Source organism: Rhamphochromis longiceps, linkage group LG7, assembly GCF_057381845.1.
Source record: "Rhamphochromis longiceps isolate RC_006_pf linkage group LG7, R_longiceps_female_GT1.1, whole genome shotgun sequence".
Classification (NCBI taxonomy): Eukaryota; Metazoa; Chordata; class Actinopteri; order Cichliformes; family Cichlidae; genus Rhamphochromis; species Rhamphochromis longiceps.
The window spans coordinates 67,758,812-67,779,911 of NC_140563.1; the positions used below are offsets into that span (position 1 = coordinate 67,758,812).

The following is a 21,100-nucleotide window of genomic DNA, read 5'->3' on the forward strand; positions in this document are numbered from 1 at the left end:
CAGTAATTTTAATACAATAGTTTTAATAAGCAGTTTCTTCCCCACAAATATTCAGATGTTGTGAGCTAAACAGCTGCAACATGTTTAGGGTGGTGAACTCGAGTATGCGCTCTGATTTGAGGCTTTTTGAGGGGGAACTCGTGTAGCATCTCTGTAGACAGACCCACACGGACTACAGTAGGCGGCCAATGTGAACCCCAGTACTGGTTCATAAAAAACAATGGGTGATGTCATGATGTCCATCTTTCATAAACAGTCTGTGGTTTCAGTGTTAATGTTCAACAGGTTCAGGTGACTGTGGAGTGATTTAAAGTGGTGCTCGGGATTTTATTTGAGTGAGACCATCAAGACCATCAAGATTACGGTCAGCCAGGAGCAGAGGCTTCACTTCCCCATTTCCTTCACTACATCAAAACAGCACCTTTCAATCCTGAGGTGGCCAAGCTGCTAGAGGTGAGAAAACAGCACTCTTAAACTCACACACTACCAGTTAAAAGTTGGGACACCTTCTCATTTAATGGTTTTTCTTTATTTTCATGACTATTTACATTGTAGATTCTCAATGAAGGCATCAAAACTATGAATGAGCATATATGGAATTGTGTAGTAAACAAAATATGTGAAATAACTCAAAACATGTTTAATATTTTAGATTCTTCCAAATAGCCGCCCTTTGCTTTGATTACTGCTTTGTGCCCTCTTGGCATTTTTTCGATGAGCTTCATGAGGTGGTCGCCTGAAATAGTTTTCCAACAGTCTCGAAGAAGTTCCAAGAGATGCTGCGCACTTGTTGGACCTTTCACTCTACGGTCCATCTCATCCCAAGCCTCTCAATTGAGTTTAGGTCAGGTGACTGTGGAGGCCAGGCCATCTGGCGTAGCACTCCATCACTCTCCTTCTTGGTCAAATAGCCCTGACACAGCATGGAGGTGTGTTTGGGCTCATTGTCCTGTTGATGTAGAGATGTGTCTGCTACTGGAACTCTGTGTGGCGTTTATCTGGGCTCTAATCTGAGGTGTTGTTAACTTGCTATTTCTGAGACTGGGAACTTGGATGAATTTATTCTCAGCAGCAGAGGTGACTCTTGGTCTTCCTTTACTGGGGCGGTCCTCATGGGAGCCAGTCTCATCGTAACGCTTGATGGTTTATGCCATGAATTCTAACAGTTGTCAAATAGAGCTGTCAGCTGTGTACCAACCTGACTTCTGCACAACACAACTGATGGTCCCAACCACATTAAGAAGGCAAGAAATTCCACAGATGAACCCTGACTGGCCCACCTGTGAAGTGAAACCACTTCAGGTGACGACATCATGAAGCTCATTGAGAGAAGTCCAAGGGTTTGCAGCACTGTCAACAAAGCAAAGGGTGGAATCTAAAGTATAAAACATACTTACAGTTATTTATAATTTTTTTCTTTGCTATATGATTCCATATATCTTGCTTCATATATTTGAAGTATGCATCTACAGTGACGTCATTGTGGTTACACGAGCTCCGCGGACTTCATTCTGTGCTCCAACAGACTCGACAACATCTTGTCCTCTAAAGAGGTTAAAAATAAATACGCAAACTCATTAAGGAAACAAAGATAACCCTTCCTGCTACAGGTGAACTGCTGTATATGTTTAACAGCTCCACTGATTTGGAGAATTCTGTTTCCTGGACAGATTTATCACACAGGTTCATGTGCTTGGTACTCAAAGATGACTTCATTCAATTTCTAAATAAATTAATGAATAGTTAAAGCAAGCTGGCTGCATATGACCACAGTGCATGTCTTATAGTATGTTTTCATTATTCCAATTATTTGGACAAGATCTCCAACACCACTGGCTGAAATGCAACACAAACTATGATAAAGCCGTGTTTTATGGATGACAGCAGACACTCAGTGCTGTATCTCTTTCCTGACCTCCAACATTTATACTAACAGCAATTTCAACCAGAATTGTTATATTTGGAGTAGAGTCCAGTGCTTTTATAATATACCACACCTCAGATTTTTATTTTACCCGTATTCCTCCTGTTCTGATGAGGCTTCAGTGAACAGCAGGCCAAACAACTTAACTCAAGGTTCATTCTTTGAGTTAGGTGGCTTTTTTAATGGTTGAATGATTCATAGGTCAGTGTTTAGTCTGTCATAGGTCAGTGTGGCTTAATAAGCAAAGCAAACATTCCTCTGAAAATAGTGAGGTACAAGGACTGGACTGAGTGAAACAGCAGCCACTGTCCAAAGAAAAGCTTTGAAATGTAAAGGTGGGGAACTGTATCTCAGCTCTGGCTCATTGAAAGCAAAATAGAAAGAAATGAGGGTGACTCAAGAGTTTTGCACAAAAATCTCTTAATGACATTAAAGTCTAACTTATAAAGTGAAGTGGTTTGTGTGCTGTCAGCACATTCCATCTGGAAAGTTGGGTTTTTTTAATATTTTCCTGAATTTTGTTTAGTTATTAGTTGTGGGTCAAAAGAAACAGACATAAACTCAGCTAAACTTTAATGGATCTCTGAGGTTTTCAAGATAACAAGTTAAAAGATAGCAGAAGTTGTTGGAATTCTCACACTTATAGCCAGACACAAGAAAAATATACTACCGTCAGCAGGTGCCATGTCATGCTGATGCATGTTCTTTGGAGTATAGATTAAGACTCAACTTTACACAATGAGCTAGTAAGTTTCGTGACTTAGGCATATACTCACATATCATGCATACTTTTGGTGCCTGCTTTTAAATTGTTGCTGAATATTCAACCTTAATTATATAACAGTCTTTATTCTTTCTTAAAATATAATGAGGACTGGAAATGATGCAAGTCGACATTCTAGCAAGTAAATATTGTGTCTAAATATTTCACACCAGGATCAAATAGATAAATCCTTAAAAATCAGGGTAAATGAAAGAGTTTTCCCTATGAACTGAAGGAGGAAAACCTTAGAGCTCACCAAACCATGTACACATACAATATCATATCGCACGCTGGAAGCAACTTTTTAGGTCTGTGTATGTATATTTGCTATGCGCATTTTAGTAAAAATTATTCTCAGTAAGTATCTTTACATGCTTTATATTTTGTTTTTTATGTCAGAGAAACTACTGACATTGACCCTTTCAAGCACCACACTTGAAATAAATGAAAAGCCTTGTCACATTAACATCTGACCTTTGTCTTAGTGGAGAGATAACCAACAGTTACTAATGAGCTTTTGTATCTTGCTCAAGAAAACTGATATGGAAATGTAAAATGAAGCTTCCAGTAGTTTGATGACTTCCCCAAACTGGTTTCCAGCTTGTCATTCTCAGTCAATCATTACCCTCTCTAACATATCACAGCCAAATAACTGCGGGGTCACAGCAGGATCCTGCAGGAGAGACGAAATCGATGGGAGACAGGAGGATGCTGACGAAGCTGAGCGAAGCACTGTGGAACTATCACAGCCTTCTCCTGATCATCCTCACGCCGCTGCTGCTGCTCCCTCTTCCTCTGGTCATCGGAACAAAGGTGCGTGCACAAATATGACGGGAACTGTATCCGCTCCATAACAGTTTCATTTAACTGACATTGCACTGATCAGTGTTTTTAAGCAGCTCCTATCATTAATTGCATATTGTGAAATATGTTGCCACTGCTAGTTTTAATTGTATAGCACATAAACTTTATGATATGATCTCAGTAGGTTGTAGCTATTGTAGAGTTTTTGTGATGATCTGAACAGTCTCTGTGCTTTATTAAGTTTACGTTGGCTCTTTATTTGCTTTCCTATCAGCCAGTCATGGATTTGTACTTATACACTTTTTTCAACTCTAAGCACTACGAGATCTTTTACACTTTTTCCCGTCACTATAAATACGGCTAACAGACCTTTGTGCATAGTGCCAGCTGACCCTTGATCCTTTTCTAATAATGGCCATAAATAAAAGTTTATATACTTTCATAAAATGAAAACACATAAAATGATACTTCAAGGTCATTTTTTACAATTTAGGTTTAAAAAATAACAGGATTGCAAATTAGAAGAAAGTAGAAAGCAAGTAAAAGGTGTTTGTTTCTACCAGCTTTTCTTGTGAAAGGCAACCTTGAGCTAATTATATTAGTACATGGGAATCTAAACTTTATTTCAGTCTAAATTTGAATTTAGACTACAGTACTGATCAAATGTTTAAGACCCCTTTAAAAATGGCAAAATATCATATTCTGCATTGGCGGATCTTAACAAAGTTCCAAGTAGAGCTTCTGTCGTGTAGCGCTGTGTGGCAGGCAGGATGACGACCCAAACACAGGCCTCAAACAAAAGCTTAAACTCAGCGAACACCATGAGACCGGAAAGTGTGCGCGTCATGGATGATGTCAGCGTGCACACTGTGTCTGAGGACGAGTGAACGCAGGCAAAGCTACTGGTCTAGACGGGATTCCCGGCTGTGTCCTCAAATCAACCGCGGCTCAGCTGGCTGGAGTGTTTACACACATCTTCAACCTTTCCCTCTCTCTGTCTGTAGTCCCAGCCTGCTTCAAAACGGCCACCATCGTCTCTGTACCCAAATCCTCCACCATCTCTTCCTTCCTCTTCCTTAAACGGCTGGCGACCGGTATCTCTGACCCCCATCATGAGCAAACGCTTTGAAAGGCTGGTCGGGGACTTCATCTGCTCTGTACTGCCCGACTCACTGGAACCGCTACATACTGCCACAACAGGCCCACTGATGATGCCACAGCCCTGACACTACATACTGCCCTCTCGCACCCGGAGAAGAGAGACACGTCAGAGAGAATGCTGTTTGTAGATTACAGCTCAGCATTCAATAGTCAGCACACACAAACTAAACAGTGAAGAAGGCGCAGCAGCGCTTCTTCTTTTTCAGGAGACTGAAGATATTCGGCAAGAGCTCCTGCATCCTCGGGGCCTTCTACCGCTGTGCCTTTGAGAGCATCCTCACTGGACGCATCACCACGTGGTATGGCAACAGCACCGCTTACAACCACAAAGCTCACCAAAGAGTGGTGCGGTGTGCTGAAAGGATAATTGGAGATGAGCTTCCCTCCCCCAGGACGTGTAGAAGAAGCGGTGCCTGAGGAAAGATTGATACACCATTAGCATTGCCTTTCCTCAGTTACTGCTTAGGCTAAATCATTTTGATGTGTGAGGGCATGCAGTAATGGAAAATGAAAACTTCCCTCAAATGTGTTTTACAAAAAGTAACGATCCTGTTTTTGAAAATGCAACGAGTATAAAATACTGTGAAATTTATCCATAAAAATATTAAATTTAAAAAAACTGAATAAACAAAACTGGTTCTTTCTGGATAATTTCAGTACAGATCCAGTTTTCTTGGGGGTTTTTTTGGAATTTGTATTATTTGTTTTAAAAAAGGCGCAGCATTGAAATGATCTGCAAAAGCAAAGATACATACATGCAGAAGTATAACAATAAGAATTAAGCTACATTTAGACAATGCTTCAACAACCCAAATAATTACCTGAAGGTGTTTTGAAGTGGTTGCTGAGTGACTCTAGTTTACCGTCTCTAACTTCTGCACGTGTGTGTGTGTGTGTGTGTGTGTGTGTGTGTGTGTGTGTGTGTGTGTGTGTGTGTGTGTGTGTGTGTGTGTGTGTGTGTGTGTGTAATCATCTTAATGTGTTTTCCCTGTAGGAGGCAGAATGTGGCTTTGTGATGATGCTGATGGCGATATACTGGGTGACGGAGGTGATTCCACTGTCCATGACCGCCATGCTCCCCGCCATTCTCTTCCCCCTCTTTGGCATCATGTCGTCCTCCAATGTGAGTCCTTCTGTTAGCAATCACAGTTACACAGGACAAAGTGTTGATGCGTTGAGAGTTGTTATTCTTTATGAATGCACAGCAGCAGGTGTGTTGCTCTGGTTCTGGTTCTGCCTACAATAATAATAACATGAGTAATAACTTTAAAGGTCTAACCAGCAACATGCAGATGGCTTTTCATTTTGAAGCAAGATACAAATACACATAAGCTGTAGTAAATGTGGTGTGAGAGATTTAGCTGCTCTCTTTGCCAAGAGTGTGTTTGTCAAACAGGTACTCCGCCATGCCATTCTGGGGAGCGCCCATGCCCACCTGAAGTTTTCAGCATATTCCTGCTTCTTTTCCAATTTGCTTGTCCCTCGTGTGATCTTAAAAATCCTAAAACGGCCCTCTTCTTCCATCCATCCATCCATATGCGATAGATGGATGGATGTTCCCAGGCAAGCTGAGCAACATCATCTCTCCAGCGTGGCCTGGGCCTGCCCTAGGGCCTCCTTCCGGTGCTACACGCCCAGAACACCTCATCCAGTAGGGGCCCAGGATGCATTCTAATCAGAGGCCCGAGCCACCTCAAGTAGCTCCTTTTGAGATGGAGGACTAGGAGTTTTACTCTGAACCCCTCTCAAATGACTGAACTCCTCACCCTATCTCTAAGGGAGATGCCAACCACTCTTTGGAGAAAGTTAATTTTGCCGTTTGTATCCACAGTCTTCTTTGTTTGGTCACTATCCAGAACTTGTGACCATAGGTAGCTTGTGTACTCACCTCTCTCCTTAATACGAATGACCAGTACAGCATCTGCATCACTACAGACAGTCCCTCAATCTCTCACTCCCCTCTCGCCCCACTCATTAACAAGACCCTGTGATAGTTAAACTCTTCCACCTGGGGCAGCAAGTCACCCCTAATCCAGAGTGAGCACGCCACCCTTTCTGGATTCTCATTTCTGCCACTTGGCTGCAAACTGGTCCAGTGCTCCAGTGTGAGCTGGAGGCCACCAACTGATGAAGCCAGCAGAGCCATGTCATCTTCGGTCTGCCAATCCCAGTTCTCCATCCAGTGTTCCAAGGTATGTCAACCAAGAGAGCTCTACAACATCTGAAGCTTTTAGGAACACAGAGTGAATCTCATCCACCCCAGAAGCCTCTAAAACAAGCCAGTGTGTCTCAGCCTCATGCACTATGTCAGGCTCCTTCATCACCAGAGAGGTCATGTTCCATGTCCCCATACCCAACCTCGAAAGCCAACGATCAGACTGCAAGGGTCTCCACCCCTTACTGATGCCTGACACACATTGCAAGTGACCAGCATGGCACCTCCTGCGTCTTATGGGCCTACAGCAGAGCAGGCCTTGTTCTTATTTGCAAATAAATGTTTTTATTCTTGGACACTTGGACTCTTCTTTATGCTCATCCAATTATTATCTTTTTAAAGTTGTATTTTTAATTGGTTTATCTGTTACTTGTTAACTCCCTGTATAACATATTCATTGGCCACAAACTCAAATTTGAAAATGGGCTTAAATTTTTACTCCTCTTCCTCAATTACTCTATAGCAGCTCTCTGTTCTAAAATCCCTTTTCTCCTCTAGGTGGCAAAGGAGTATTTTAATAACTTCCACTTCCTGCTTGTGGGTGTTGTCTGCCTTGCCACGTCCATCGAGAAGTGGGGCCTCCACCGCAGAGTCGCCCTGAGGCTCGTCACCTTGGTGGGGGTCAACCCTGCTTGGTGAGCATCTTCGTTCTCTGCTGTTGGATTCAAATTTTGTATTTCTTCGAGATTTAAGTGTGAAGGCTCCATTGTTGCTTTTTGAACACACCACTGTCTCCTTCAGGTTGTTGCTTGGCTTCATGTCCGGCTGTGCCTTCCTCTCAATGTGGGTCCAAAACACATCAGCTGTTACCATGGTGATGCCCATCGTAGATGCTGTTCTCCAACAGATTCTAAAGGCGAATGAAGAGGGATACTCTGGTGAAGACAACCCTACCCTGGAGCTGGACGGTACCTGCACAGACAGTATACTTTACTTTATAAAAGCACAAAATATAATTAAAAGTGTGAGATAGCTGTGTGTCTTTGAGCTTACAGTAGGATGGAACTTGTGGCCCTGACCATAATCTGTCATTTTTTCAGAAATCAACAACTGTACTGCAAAAAATAAAGAAGCTCTGAGGTATGTAAAGCATGGGGATTCACTGCTGCCCTCTGGGTTCAGGGTGTTCTAAGTTTTTGTTTCTGATGTGCTTGAAGAGCAGTTGAATCCCTTATTCCTCTCTCAGTGACAGCACAGAGCCAGATGTCCCCACAGAAACCTTCACTTCTGTTCAAATACCAGCAGAGTCGCAGCCTGCAGCAGACGAGGTGCAAAAAAGCACCAAACAAACACAGAATAAAATTATTCTTTGATATTTTTCCAGTGCTCATACATGTTCTGCTACTTCCGCTATTTCTGCTTCTCTGTCTTGATTTCTCCGCATTTTGTCTTACAGGCTGCAGAGAACGTACCCACGGCCTCCTGCAGGCGTCGGCAGGGCCGGATGCTATGCAAAGCCATGTGCATCGGCATCGCCTACTCCTCCAGCATTGGTGGCATCACCACGCTGCCGGGAACCTCTGCTAACCTCATATTCTCTGAGTACCTCAACCAGTGAGTGTCTCACATCAGGTGTATGTTAATGAGACATATTGGCAGTGGTGGGATTAATGTTGCCTTCAGTGTTCGGTTAATTCAGTCTGCTGCACAGCTAGAATGAAATAATGATTGAAAGACTCCTTTAAAAATAATGTTTTTGAATCCACTGTCTTTACATTCAGCGTTTACCCAGACTGCAACAGCATCAACTTTGCCAACTGGCTCCTGTTGTGCCTGCCCATCAGTGTTATCATGCTGCTGCTGACATGGTTCTGGCTGTACTGGCTCTTCATTGGCTCAGAGTGAGTGTCAGCATACCATCTGCAGAGCCAATCACCTGCTATCAGTGCTATTCTACTCTGACTACTCTTTATGCACACTCCATTTGTTATTCTGTTTTATCAGTTTCATCATCCTATTCTGATTTCTTTGCATTAATCAATTAGTGGAAGCATCATCACATGTGTTATATATGTGTTTTATTATTGTGAAGATTTATTATAGTTCAAAGCTCTGATGATGAATCAGTTGTTGGCATCTTTAACAGAAATGTCTGACTAACTTTAAACTTAAACTTAAGCAGAAGTTTCCGGCAGCTTTTCAGAGAAAACTAAAGAACATATACATGCTATTTGAGAGTTTGTATTATGTTTTGCTACCGCATTTACAATAGGTTAAAGGTACGATTTTTATTTTTAAAGTCCAATCCTCACCAAATAGAAGAATGCCAAAGCATCTTCCAAAAATCTGCAGTATTCCCAGAAAAAGTGTCTTATATGCATCTCCATTTATATTTGGTAGTATGACTTCAGGACATAACAGAGCAGGCATCACTAACAACAGGAAGAACTCAGGGAGGGGCAGCCATCAACTGTGACTGGTTAGGAAGCGAGGATAAAAGAGAGGAGAAGGCTAAACTGGAGAACATAGACAACTACAGTCCTCAGTGCATGATGGGAAGTATGGGCATAGTTGGCAGCATAACTAAAGATTGGTTCATGGTCACCTGATCTAGATCTAACTAGAGATTTAACAAAAATGACATTTTTAAGCCTCTCTTTAAGTAGACACAGTCTCTGTCTCCAGAATCCAAGAAGATCCAGGAAAACAAATCACTCCTGCATACAAAGTGTTTCTCTTACTCCAGATTATTTTAGTGCAAAGATGGAATTTTATCATCAGTTTGACTTAAATAGTAAAATTTGCAAGATTAAAATGAAATTTCTCTCTCTCGCTCACACACACACACACACACACACACACTGTCTCATGCAGCTTCAAGTTCCTGTGGCAGTGTCGGGGAGAGCAGTCTGACAGAGAGAGGGCGGTGAAAAAGGTGCTGGAAGATGAGTACAAGAAGCTGGGAGCCATTAGGTGATCTCTCATTCGTTTATTTACGCACTCGTTTATTCATCAAAGTAATCAGTTTGATCATTTATTCATTCATGCGTGGTCATTTATGCAGTGTTGGTGATACAGGATGTTGGTTAGGGATTTACACTGGGTCTTAATGCATGCTCAATCATCCAGCTAAGAAATCCCAGAATCTGGACGTAGCGTTTTCAGTGTCATCCAAGGGACTTCTTCAGTTTCAGTTGACTGCAGGTTTCCCCAACCTTATAAATAGTTCTGCATAATGATCAAAACTGGCACCACGGCCTGACAGTGGACTGTGATGTCAGCTTCATGACCATTAATATGCAAATTGTTTGACCATTGATCAATGGCCACAAGGACTGAGGAGCTCATTCATATATATATATATATATATATATATATATATATATATATATATATATATATATATATATATATATATATTAGGGCTGTCAAATGATTAAAATTTTTAATCAGATTAATCACAGCCTAAAAATTAATTAATCATGATTAATCACAACTCGAAATATGACCAAAATGTGTGCAAACATACGGACAGATAGCGGATTTTTACACACTTGTTAGTGTTATTTAATGCTCAGACCACGCTGAGTGGCCTGCGTTCACTCAGCGTGGTCTGACGTAGGCTGGGTGTTGTGCTGGAAGCGAATTAATCACAGCCTAAAAATTTATTAATCGCAACTCGAAATATATGTGTATATGTGTGTATATATGTGTAAAAATCGGGACAGATAGTGGTTTTTAACACACTTGTTTGTTTTATTTATTATTAATTGTGAGTACAAGCAGTACAAGCAGAACAGGGCTTCAAATAATTGTGAGGGATTTTTACTGAATGTTTTCCACCCGTTTAAATCTAGCACATTGTTTTATCCATATACATCTTCAAGTTCACAGAACATAGGCCTAATTCAACAGGCAAAATGTGGAGGCAGGAGTGGCCAGGTATCTGCGAGCAAGGCGGGCCAGCTGGCTGTGGGCTCCTGCATGAGCTGCCCACCACTGTAAGGGACAGTCCTCTAAGGCAGTGCAGGGCTCTGCTCTGTAGCGCTGTATGGCTCTGTCCTGCTGTACCTCCTCCTCTGACTCAGAGTCAGAGTCCATCTGCAGCAGGCTCAGCCTCTTCTTGGCTGGACCTTCTTCTGCACTGTGTGATCTTCTAGGAGAGTCTTCATGCAGCATGCCTGCCAGTGTGGTCCACACTGCTTCTCTGTCAGTCTTGGGCACACTGCGTAGGTCTTTAAAACGTGGGTCCAGTGCAGTTGCGATCTGGAGCCATGCATAGTTGGTATGTTCCTGGCGGGAAGCAAGGTCTTCCTTAAACTTCTCTTTAAACCTCACCACATATGCAGGGTCCTCATCAGTTACTTCCATGACACGGCGCAGGTGGCAGAAGGCTGGTAGAACTACAGAGCAGGAGACGTAGGCCTCTCCTCCCAGCAGTTCAGTCACATATCTGCAGTGGAATACACACACACACACACACACACACACACACACACACACACACACACACACACACAGATAAGACAGCAAATTAAAAAAAGCTTTTTAATACTAGGTAATATTAATAAAATATTTGATTTCATTTATTTTTTAAATAAGACATTTTCATAATAACAAAACTGATTTAAGATGTATGTTTGATACATTTAATCTAAACCTACAATTATGGTCACAATGACAGGCTCACCTGCAGGGCTCTAGAAGTGTCTCCAGTCTCTGGAGTTTGTCCCACTCTGGAGGCGTCAGGAGGACAAGTTTATGCTTTTGTTTATCCAGAGTCGCGGTTACTGCAGTTTGGTTGCGGATCAAGCGCTTCACCATCTCCAGCGTGGAGTTCCAGCGCGTAGGCACATGGGCCAACGGCTCCTGCTTGCGCCCCAGTGACACCTGCTCTGCGTTCAGCTCTGCTGTGTTTGCTGGGCTGTGCTTAAAATGGCCAACAATTTTGCGGCATTTGGCCAGCGCAGTGACAAAGCCACTGTCTGCGAGACTCACTGTGATGCATCTCTGTAGAATGTGCGCGGTACACGGCATGTGATTGAATGGCATGATGCGAGCCGCGGCGATCATATTGCGCGCACTGTCCGTGCCTACTGTTGTCACCTTCTCCTCAATTCTCCACCTGCGAGCAACAGTCTGGAACTGCTCTGCACAAGCCTCCGCAAAGTGCCGCTCTTCCGTTTTCATTATAGTCAGCGCAAAGGATGTCAGACCCCAGGCTTCAGTGATTAAATGCGCAGTAACTCCCAGGTAATTGTCATTACTCAGTGATGTCCAGTGGTCTCCTGTCAGAGCCACGCATTCTGTGTGAACTAAAGCCTCTTCTTTTTTCTTTTTCTCCGTTTCATACAGTTCGTGGATTCGAATTGTTATTGTGCTTCTCGCTGGGGGCTTGTAGGACGCGTCCTGAGATGCAACCTTTAAAACATCCGCAAAGCCCTTGTCCTCCACAATGCTTAGCGGTCTGCAGTCCTTTGCTATCCATTTGGCTATATTGTCGGTCAGTTTGTCCAAAGAAGACTTACCGAGTGGCCTGCGTTCACTAAGAGTGGTCTGACGCAGGCCGGGTGAAGCTGCTGCCCCGACAAACGCGTGTTTGGCATTAAGGTGGTATTTTAAGGTCGAATTTGAACGGTGAAATTGAAACTCTTTACTACAGTGAGTGCAAATTACAACGCGTTTGTTTATTGTCCCATCTATGTTCTTCTTGTATTTAAATTCCCCATCCAGAAGGCCATCCGCTTCCTGCTTCTCCATTTTCAGTGGCGCGGTAAACAAATCAAGTGGAATTATGGGAGCGACTTATCTGCGTGTTGCGCTAAATAGTTAAATATTCTAACGTAATTAATTCCAAAATTTAATTATCGCAATTAACGCGTTAATTTCGACAGCTATAATATATATATATATATATATATATATATATATATATATATATATATATATATATATATATATATATATATATATTAGGGGTGGGTTTTTATAATCGATTCATCGATTAAAATCGATTCTGGCTTGGATAACGTAAAATCGATTCATTAAAATCCTGAATCGATTTTTTAATATAAATTTATTTTGTCCGAAATGCCAGAATCTCTGGTGACATCTCACAAAATTTCAAGAACCACCAAACAGTAAATGAGAGCAGGTACAGGGATTCTTCACATAGACTTAAACACAGGGCGTGACCCGCGGATCAGAATCAGTTAGATGTCGCCTTTCTCACAGTCGGGGCTGAAAGTGAAAGCCGACAGCTCGCTGATCCGGGTCCGCGCTTTGTGTTCACGCCCTTTATGCGCTGATTCTAAGGCTGTTAGTTTGATCTCTCTCCAAACAATATTGACCGAATCAGCAGCAAAAGAAGATCCAAACGCTTCACATAAACATCGTCATGAATTCACTCTTTTACTGTTTTGCTTCCATTGCGATGCGCAGCTCTCTCTCTCTCCCTCTCCCTCTCTCTCTCTCTCTCGAACAGTTTTGCTTTCTTCATTATTCGCTTGCTTGTTACACAAGTCTACTGTTGCTTACAGCGCTGTCGGCCGCTGTTTTTTTCCCTTTTACATTCTTCCGAAAAGAAAACCTCATTTCTGCTGTTCAATACTGAACAAATTTAAACTTTTTAAAATTATTCAAAATGCAAAATGCTTAGCCGTGTCTCTAATAAAACCGCTGTAACGTCAGAGGTAATGTTCATTAATTAATGGTTTTCTTTCGTTTTTGATGTACTGCAGAATATTTTTTATAAAATCCCAGGCCAGGAAAATCACCTACATGTTTTTCTGTGTTTTATCTTCAGCTACTTTGACACAAAGGCATCTGCTGTGATGCTCACAGCTTGGATAAAGTCTTGCGAGTGTCAGCTTCCTTTTTATAGATACAAAAATATGTAAATGTACTGATCTGAATTATATTTCTGACTGTCAAAATTTCCCAGATTTAAATTGAATCGAATCGAATCGAATTAAATCGAATCGTGGATCGAATCGATTCGGGACCTTGTGAATCGGAATTGAATCGATTCTAGAAATCAGTGACGATACCCAGGCCTAATATATATATATATATATATATATATATATATATATATATATCACATTTAAAGAGCCATATTTTTATTCATGTATTTATTTAACTATCCACAGCGTTTTACAGTACCTTAGATGGTTAGTTGTCATGCCAATGCTGTCATTCATTTTACTTGTTGATCAGTTATTGACAGAAAGACATTCCTATGATAATTTATGCATTCACACATTCATTCGTTCCCTCTCTCCAGTTCTCAGGAGATCTTCACCGGGGTGGTTTTTGTGGTGATGGTTTTGTTGTGGTTGACCAGATCTCCAGGTTTTGTACCCGGCTGGGGTTCCCTCTTCCCTCAGTGAGTCACAACCTTCTTTTATTGCCTTGGAAATTATTCAAAATTATTCCCACAAACAATACGATACAAATGATACAATGACAAAGACGAGATTCTTTGGGAAACATGCATTTTTATGATTTTTCACAGCAGCAATGAACCATGACCCAGCTGATCCCTTTTTCTGTTTTTCAGTAAATCCAACTACATCACAGATGCCACTGTGGCTCTGGTGCTGGGCGTCCTCCTCTTCTTTGTACCTGCTCACGGACCCTCCAGAAAATATGGTGTGAAATATGTATGAAATGTGGCTTGTTGTTTAGTCGGATGTTGAAGGCTAACACAAGTACTCTCAACATTTTTGTTTATGAAGGGCAACCAATCAGTTACAGTTGAAACCTTGTTTCAGGCAAACTTTAAACCAAGGGGCTACACCACAGACCACTGTGAGATAAATAAGAATTATTAACTGAGTCATGCAAAACTGCTCCAAGAATAAGGAGCAGGAATTAGCATAATGGGTCAGGATTAAATACTGTAGATTTACTCAGGTTGGTTTTTCTTAATTCTTCTTAATGCAGTTTTCCTACACCACATTAATCTCACTTATTTGGTTATTGCGCCCTATGCATATCAAGCTTTTACATAAAAGAGATATAAAAACTTGAGGCTGCAAAGAAATGTGTGAATACCAACAATCAGTAAAGTTTTAACAATCATTTAACACGTCTGTTTTTCAGCATCAGTCCCAGTAAATATGTTTTTTTCTCTCAATTCAGAGGCGATGATCTCTTGGAAAGAGTTTCAGGCCTCCATGCCGTGGCAAGTTGCCCTGCTGGTTGGTGGAGGCTTTGCCCTCGCTAAAGGTGCAGAGGTATGCTGAAATACAAATCACAATACATCCAGAACAGTTTCCTCGTACAGACCAAGAAGAAATTTGATGCAAACATTGTAAAGTTTTCACAGCTAACACAGAAAAATCTCAGGTCCAGACAAAAATCAGCACTCTGGTGTAGATCATTGGGAATGACAGGAATTTTCACTACTTCGTTACTAGGGATGGGTATCATTTAGGTTTTATCCAATACCAGTACCAAACCAGTACTTTTGAAACGGTGCCAGTGCTTAAACAGTGCTCGAATCGGTTCTTAAAGAATCAAGAACACAAACTTTGTCCTAAAATCTGTCATGTTTAGCTGTTTTTTGTAAAAAGATAACAATGTTAGCCTTTTCTGCAGCTATAGGGATATATGGTATCACTCTTGGCTGGAAGCAGTGCTTAAACAATGGAAAAAACACAAACTTTGTCCTAAACCTCTCATGTTCAGCTGTTTCCCTCTTTTTCTTTGGTCATTTTAGCCTTTTTGGCCAGGGTGAAGGGAGTATCTGCCATCAAACAAGAGGACAGCCGCATGTAGCTACGACGGTGTTTGCTAGTTCACCTTACATGCATTAATGTAATCACGTGGTTAGCCTACTCAACGTAAATTACACATGAACAACATTAAGCTACTCACGCAGAGAAGAACAGCTGCTGCTGCATCATCATCCTCATCATTTCTGCTACACTGGCAGGGCTAGGGGCCAGGACTCTCCTCTTCGGGTTCATGTTGCTAACTCCGGGTCAGATAACAGGCACCACACCCGCAGTAGATGTGCTCGTTGTGAGGTCTCGCAGCAAGCTATCAAATACGGCGCATTTCTCGGCTTTTAAAAAAAACGCTATGCGTCACCAGGTGTTTCATCGGATTCAAGGTGTTACCTCCTTTGACAGTATCACAGTATCAGCTTAAAGCACTTGTTGCTGCTGAGTTTGCATCTTTTGCTGTGAAGTACAGCCAGACTTTGACCGCTTCACTTTGGGCATTTTTAATCTGTAGCTCTGCTCTAAAAGAACGTACGTACCTGGGCCCGCCTACTATCCTCGGAAAGGTAAAATGATTGGCTAGAATCCAAAGTGTATGACATCTCAGTAAAAAAAAGAAAAGCACAGAAATGTGCGCTGCTCTTCGGTCTGGTTACTACCGTTTATGTCAGAACACCGGTACCCATCCCTATTCATTACTCATCCAAATGACTTCTTCAGTCTCAGCTGACTGCAGGTTTCCAACCTTATGACCAGTACATTTGTACGATAACTGAAACTAGCACCACTGAATGAACAATAAGCTGGGAGGTCAGTTCCTTGACCATTAATATGCAAATTGTCATGACCATCGATCAACAACCATTGATCAAAGATCACTGATCGTTGCCCATGAGTACCATTCACAGAGAGTTAGGGAACGGCTGCAATCACAAAGATGTGCCCTTAGGCCCCCTCCTCAATTCAGAGATGGTCTTTTCCCTTTCACCTAAATGGTCTCCTTGACTCCCCACTTAAACCAGCGTTCCTCCCTGAGTGACGAAATGTTTCTCCCACTGAAAACACCACGTCCAGGTGAACAGAATCAACCTTCTGAAATTTATTGGCTATGATTTGTCTAAAATTGAAATCATTAACTAATGAACAAATGGTTTCACTGTCAGACCAGCACGTCCTCATCGCATCTGGTCAAGTGTCCACAAACGTCATGTCAAATCTTCAAAATGGGCCTTCAGAAACCAGTGGTTGATGTAATGGTACCGGGGCACCCCCAGTGTTAAAACATGGGGAAGCAGAGGTGTAAATTGTTGTAAGTGTAGTGTGATGAATGAGCGTCTGACAGCCGAGAGCTGCAGCCGTTTATAATAAAGTTGACTCTAAAGAGCAACCTCTGGACCCGCCGTGTCTCAATCACACCACAGGTACCTATGTCCATCTTTTATAGTGTCTACACCAACATGATGTATAGAAAAGGTGAGCCAAAGAAACTAGTCTCTTCAGAAGTTGAAAGAACTGACCTGTCCCTTAGTTTAACAAAAAGAACTGTTAGATACATTAAAGCTGGTATAAAATCTGCTTAACGTGTGTGTTTGTTTGTGTGTGCAGGAGTCAGGTCTCTCTTTGTGGGTGGCCAGGCTGATGACACCTCTGGGCGACCTCCCGGTCTTAGCAACAGTCACAATTGCCTGTCTCATTGTCACCACGCTAACAGAAGTGACCAGCAACGCCGCCACCATCACCATCTTCCTCCCCATTCTCTCTCCTCTGGTTAGTTCAGTGTTTTATATTGTACAGATCTGCGGAAAATTTGATTCTCTCAGTCTACTAGAGTAGCTTTGCATGATTCACAGTTGAAAATAATCTTCGTTTATCTTACACTGAGGAGTCCCTCAGTTTACGGTCCCTCCCTTTAACCCTAATTTCTTTGACTGTAGCTAACCAACAAACCACTAAGGGATAAGCAGTTGCCATCCTACAGACCCGTTGACCGAAGCTTTGCTTGTCTTGAATATGAGCGTCCACTAAACCAGCTCATCGCTTGACACCAACTTCATTTTTTTCTAAATCAATTTCTTCAAGGACAAACTTTTCACACAATTTTTTGCGTAGTTTCTTGCAAATTTCTAAGTGTTAATTACCTGATATGTGCGACTGTGGACATACTCTGCTAACCACGTTTGATACAATGAGCTGCCCGCTCTCTCTCGTCTGTAAATGCCAGCCTCTGGTTCCAAAAAGCCAACATACAGTGGCTTGCAAAAGTATTCGGCCCCCTTGAACTTTCCCACATTTTGTCACATTACAGCCACAAACATGAATCACTTTTATTGGAATTCCAGGTGAAAGACCAACACAAAGTGGTGCACACGTGAGAAGTGGAACGAAAATCATACGATTCCAAACATTTTTTACAAATAAATAACTGAAAAGTGGGGTGTGCATAATTATTCAGCCCCCTGAGTCAATACTTTGTAGAACCAGCATTTGCTGCAGTTACAGCTGCCAGTGTTTTAGGGTCTGTCTCTACCAGCTTTGCACTGGACTGAAATCTTTGCCCATTCTTCTTTGCAAAACAGCTCCAGCTCAGTCAGATTAGATGGACAGCGTTTGTGAACAGCAGTTTTCAGATCTTGCCACAGATTCTCGATTGGATTTAGATCTGGACTTTGACTGGGCCGTTCTAACACATGGATATGTTTTGTTTTAAACCATCCCATTGTTGCCCTGGCTTTATGTTCAGGGTCGTTGTCCTGCTGGAAGCTGAACCTCCGCCCCAGTCTCAAGTTTTTTGCAGACTCCAAGAGGTTTTCTTCCAAGATCGCCCTGTATTTGGCTCCATCCATCTTCCCATCAACTCTGACCAGCTTCCCTGTCCCTGCTGAAGAGAAGCCCCCCCAGAGCATGATGCTGCCACCACCATATCTGACAGTGGGGATGGTGTGTTCAGAGTCATGTGCAGTGTTAGTTTTCCACACATAGCGTTTTGCATTTTAGCCATCTGACCAGAGCAGCTTCTTCCACATGTTTGCTGTGTCCCCCACATGGCTTGTGGAAAACTGCAAACGGGACTAGAGCAGGTTGATATGACCAAAAATATTTATCATGATATACATTTGAAAATTTGCGATAACGATATAATTCAAACTAAAAAAAATATTTCACAACTCCACAACTTTATTAGTGCAAAAAACAAACAAACAAACAAACAAACAAACAAACATCAATGCATTTTCACTTAAACAAGCAGCTGTTTTTATGTGCATGCAAATTCCTCGCTGACAGTTTAACCAAAAGGCGTTTCCAGTGGAAACTGGCCGACATATCCTCAACATAACCATGTATAATATCCACTAAACTTAAAAAGAGGTTATACACACACAATATGGTAATATTATGTTGAAGCACAGTACGTATCACTCCGCGAGGCTCTGCCTACGATAGCCGCAATGCTCCGACAATCCATCAAGCGGTGCGGCTTCGTAGCTTAGCAAAGTCGTACTGAAACATTTGACAGATTTTCGAGCGCCGCAGCTGGAATTGCAGCAAAAGCTGGTTCTACAAAGTATTGACTCTGGGGGCTGAATAATTACACACACCCCACTTTGCAGTTATTTATTTGTAAAAAATGTTTGGAATCATGTATGATTTTCGTTCCACTTCTCACGTGTGCACCACTTTGTGTTGGTCTTTCACCTGGAATTCCAATAAAAGTGATTCATGTTTGTGGCTGTAATGTGACAAAATGTGGGAAAGTTCAAGGGGGCCGAATACTTTTGCAAGCCACTGTAGCCAACACTGAATTCCCAAATAAAAGGGTGATGTCAGGTTGGCTATTTCCATCTTTAACATACAGTCTTTTTTGTCTGACCTGCCACAAAACAAGTGGTTTATTTCCAGCTAGTCAGCATCAATGACACTACTGTGTATGGAACACTAGAGACTGTTATTTCACTAATTTATGAAATTAGTGAAATTATTATCAAATGGACTGGTTCTTATATAGTGCTTTTCTACTCTGAGCACTCAAAGCGCTTTATGAAGATTGTTCTCGCTTCAGGCCGAGGCCATACACGTCAACCCGTTGTACATCCTGATCCCTGCCACCCTGTGCACATCCTTCTCCTTCCTCCTGCCAGTGTCCAACCCGCCCAATGCTGTGGTGTATGCCTATGGACACATCACTATCATGGATATGGTGAGTTCTTTGATAAGAAAAGAGAAGCAGACACTAGAAATAACTCTTTCACTAAATGTATGCTGGCCATAATTCACAAGAAACATCTGTATAACATTCATCCTTGACTGCAAGCCTCGTGTCTGATCATGTCTGCTGCAGGTGAAGGCGGGGCTTGGTGTCAACACGATCGGAGTCCTCTCCCTCCTGCTGGCCATGGCAACTTGGGGAATTCCTCTGTTTTCGCTGGATACATACCCTGAGTGGGCACCGACCTTCAACTCCACGACACCTTGATGAGCGGACCCTGGAACTTAGTTTTCAGTGGTCAGAATCCTTATAGAGACTCCAAGGAGATTCTTGCTAGAGTGATGTTAGACAGGCTATAAACTAAAGTTAAAAGCTGTTAAAAATAAAATAAAATATTAATATTTATGTTTGTTTAGTTTAAAAGATCTATCTCTTTAGTTTGAGTTCATGGGCCAGGAGCTGCAAAGTGAAGTCGGGTTTTTCTGGAAGGTAAACGTCATCCTGGAGTGTAATTAATGCAGTTTTGTAAGATGCCACCAGATTCTCACAGTTATTCATCAGGTGTCATTTTGCATTAGTATGAAACGTGCAGGAAGTTGGAGGGTTGCTGTCAGAATCAGTCAGTTTGTTAAAAGCACATCATCGTTCGTTTCCTTCAAGACCTTCATTTTCTGTGCTTTCTTGTGTTTTTTTTTTATTTCACTTACACTTATTGTTAGACTCTGATAAGGATTTTGTTAGGGTTTAAATACGCCACTCCACAACAGTAAACCTGCACACTGGAAAATTTGTGTAGCGACCCTGTTTCACTAATGCCATAACCCATAAGAAGGGAGAAAAGGTTGCTGCCACTCGGCATGCATCTATGCAATACGCTGATTAGTTCATATGTTTTCACTTTTAGCTGTTAACTGGGGCTCTGTTGTTCTTCCCTTTTCTATAGATTTCTAATCAGGGTTCAATTCTATGCGTCCTTCTTAAATCCTGTCTCTGGCAAAAGCTGGGATACCACACTGGAAGTAGCACATTTTTGACTGGCTCAGGGATTTGTGTAAACCCAACAGGAGAAGTTTGGATATGTGTGTGTTTTGTTTTTTAAAGTTTTCAATAAACTGTGTTTCTCTGACTTCTAGTTTGATTTTCCTGTGAGATTCTGAGTGAACTGGTTTTGGTTGACCTTCGTATGGAAACGCACAGCTAGGGAAAAGTCTCGTGCCCTTCCTCTGCTTGTAAAAGTCAGCTACTCTGGGATAACACAATATCTCCTCCACCAACACATATGAAAGGTTAATCAAATGTGTGTTTCTCCAAGATAGAGCTTAATAACGTCAAGGTTTGGCGCTGTGGTGGGCAGGAT

General features: G+C 41.9%; 2 protein-coding genes across 3 annotated transcripts; one reads left to right on the plus strand and one right to left on the minus strand.

Annotated features, from left to right (window-relative positions):
• Positions 1–3,380: 3,380 nt before the first annotated feature.
• On the plus strand, positions 3,381–20,010 carry LOC146666823 (solute carrier family 13 member 1-like). Of its 2 annotated transcripts, none has more exons than XM_085414953.1 (15): positions 3,381–3,500; positions 5,647–5,775; positions 7,366–7,502; positions 7,609–7,775; positions 7,908–7,947; positions 8,054–8,152; positions 8,257–8,421; positions 8,589–8,708; positions 9,682–9,780; positions 14,093–14,194; positions 14,369–14,460; positions 14,953–15,047; positions 17,145–17,306; positions 19,597–19,734; positions 19,876–20,010. In XM_085414953.1, exons 1-15 carry the CDS (start codon positions 3,381–3,383, stop codon positions 20,008–20,010), a joined length of 1,800 nt encoding a protein of 599 aa, XP_085271079.1. The 2 variants fall into 2 exon arrangements, with proteins under 2 accessions (XP_085271079.1, XP_085271080.1); XM_085414954.1 differs by having other exon boundaries at positions 8,054–8,135; positions 8,264–8,421.
• On the minus strand, positions 10,711–12,628 carry LOC146666824 (E3 SUMO-protein ligase ZBED1-like). Its single transcript, XM_085414952.1, has 2 exons — positions 11,498–12,628; positions 10,711–11,260 (listed from the first exon to the last, which is right to left on the minus strand). The coding sequence occupies exons 1-2, from the start codon at positions 12,565–12,567 to the stop codon at positions 10,711–10,713; spliced, it is 1,620 nt and encodes a 539-aa protein (XP_085271078.1). The 5' UTR covers positions 12,568–12,628.
• Positions 20,011–21,100: the final 1,090 nt, after the last annotated feature.

Excerpts from the sequence above, each read along its gene's own strand:
- LOC146666823 (XM_085414953.1), top strand. The coding sequence starts at position 3,381 with ATGGGAGACAGGAGGATGCTGACGAAGCTGAGCGAAGCACTGTGGAAC. Across the intron at positions 3,501-5,646 it reads CTCTGGTCATCGGAACAAAG|GAGGCAGAATGTGGCTTTGT; the intron begins GTGCGTGCACAA and ends TTTTCCCTGTAG. Across the intron at positions 15,048-17,144 it reads CCCTCGCTAAAGGTGCAGAG|GAGTCAGGTCTCTCTTTGTG; the intron begins GTATGCTGAAAT and ends TTGTGTGTGCAG.
- LOC146666824 (XM_085414952.1), bottom strand. The coding sequence starts at position 12,567 with ATGGAGAAGCAGGAAGCGGATGGCCTTCTGGATGGGGAATTTAAATAC. Across the intron at positions 11,261-11,497 it reads ACACTTCTAGAGCCCTGCAG|ATATGTGACTGAACTGCTGG; the intron begins GTGAGCCTGTCA and ends ATTCCACTGCAG.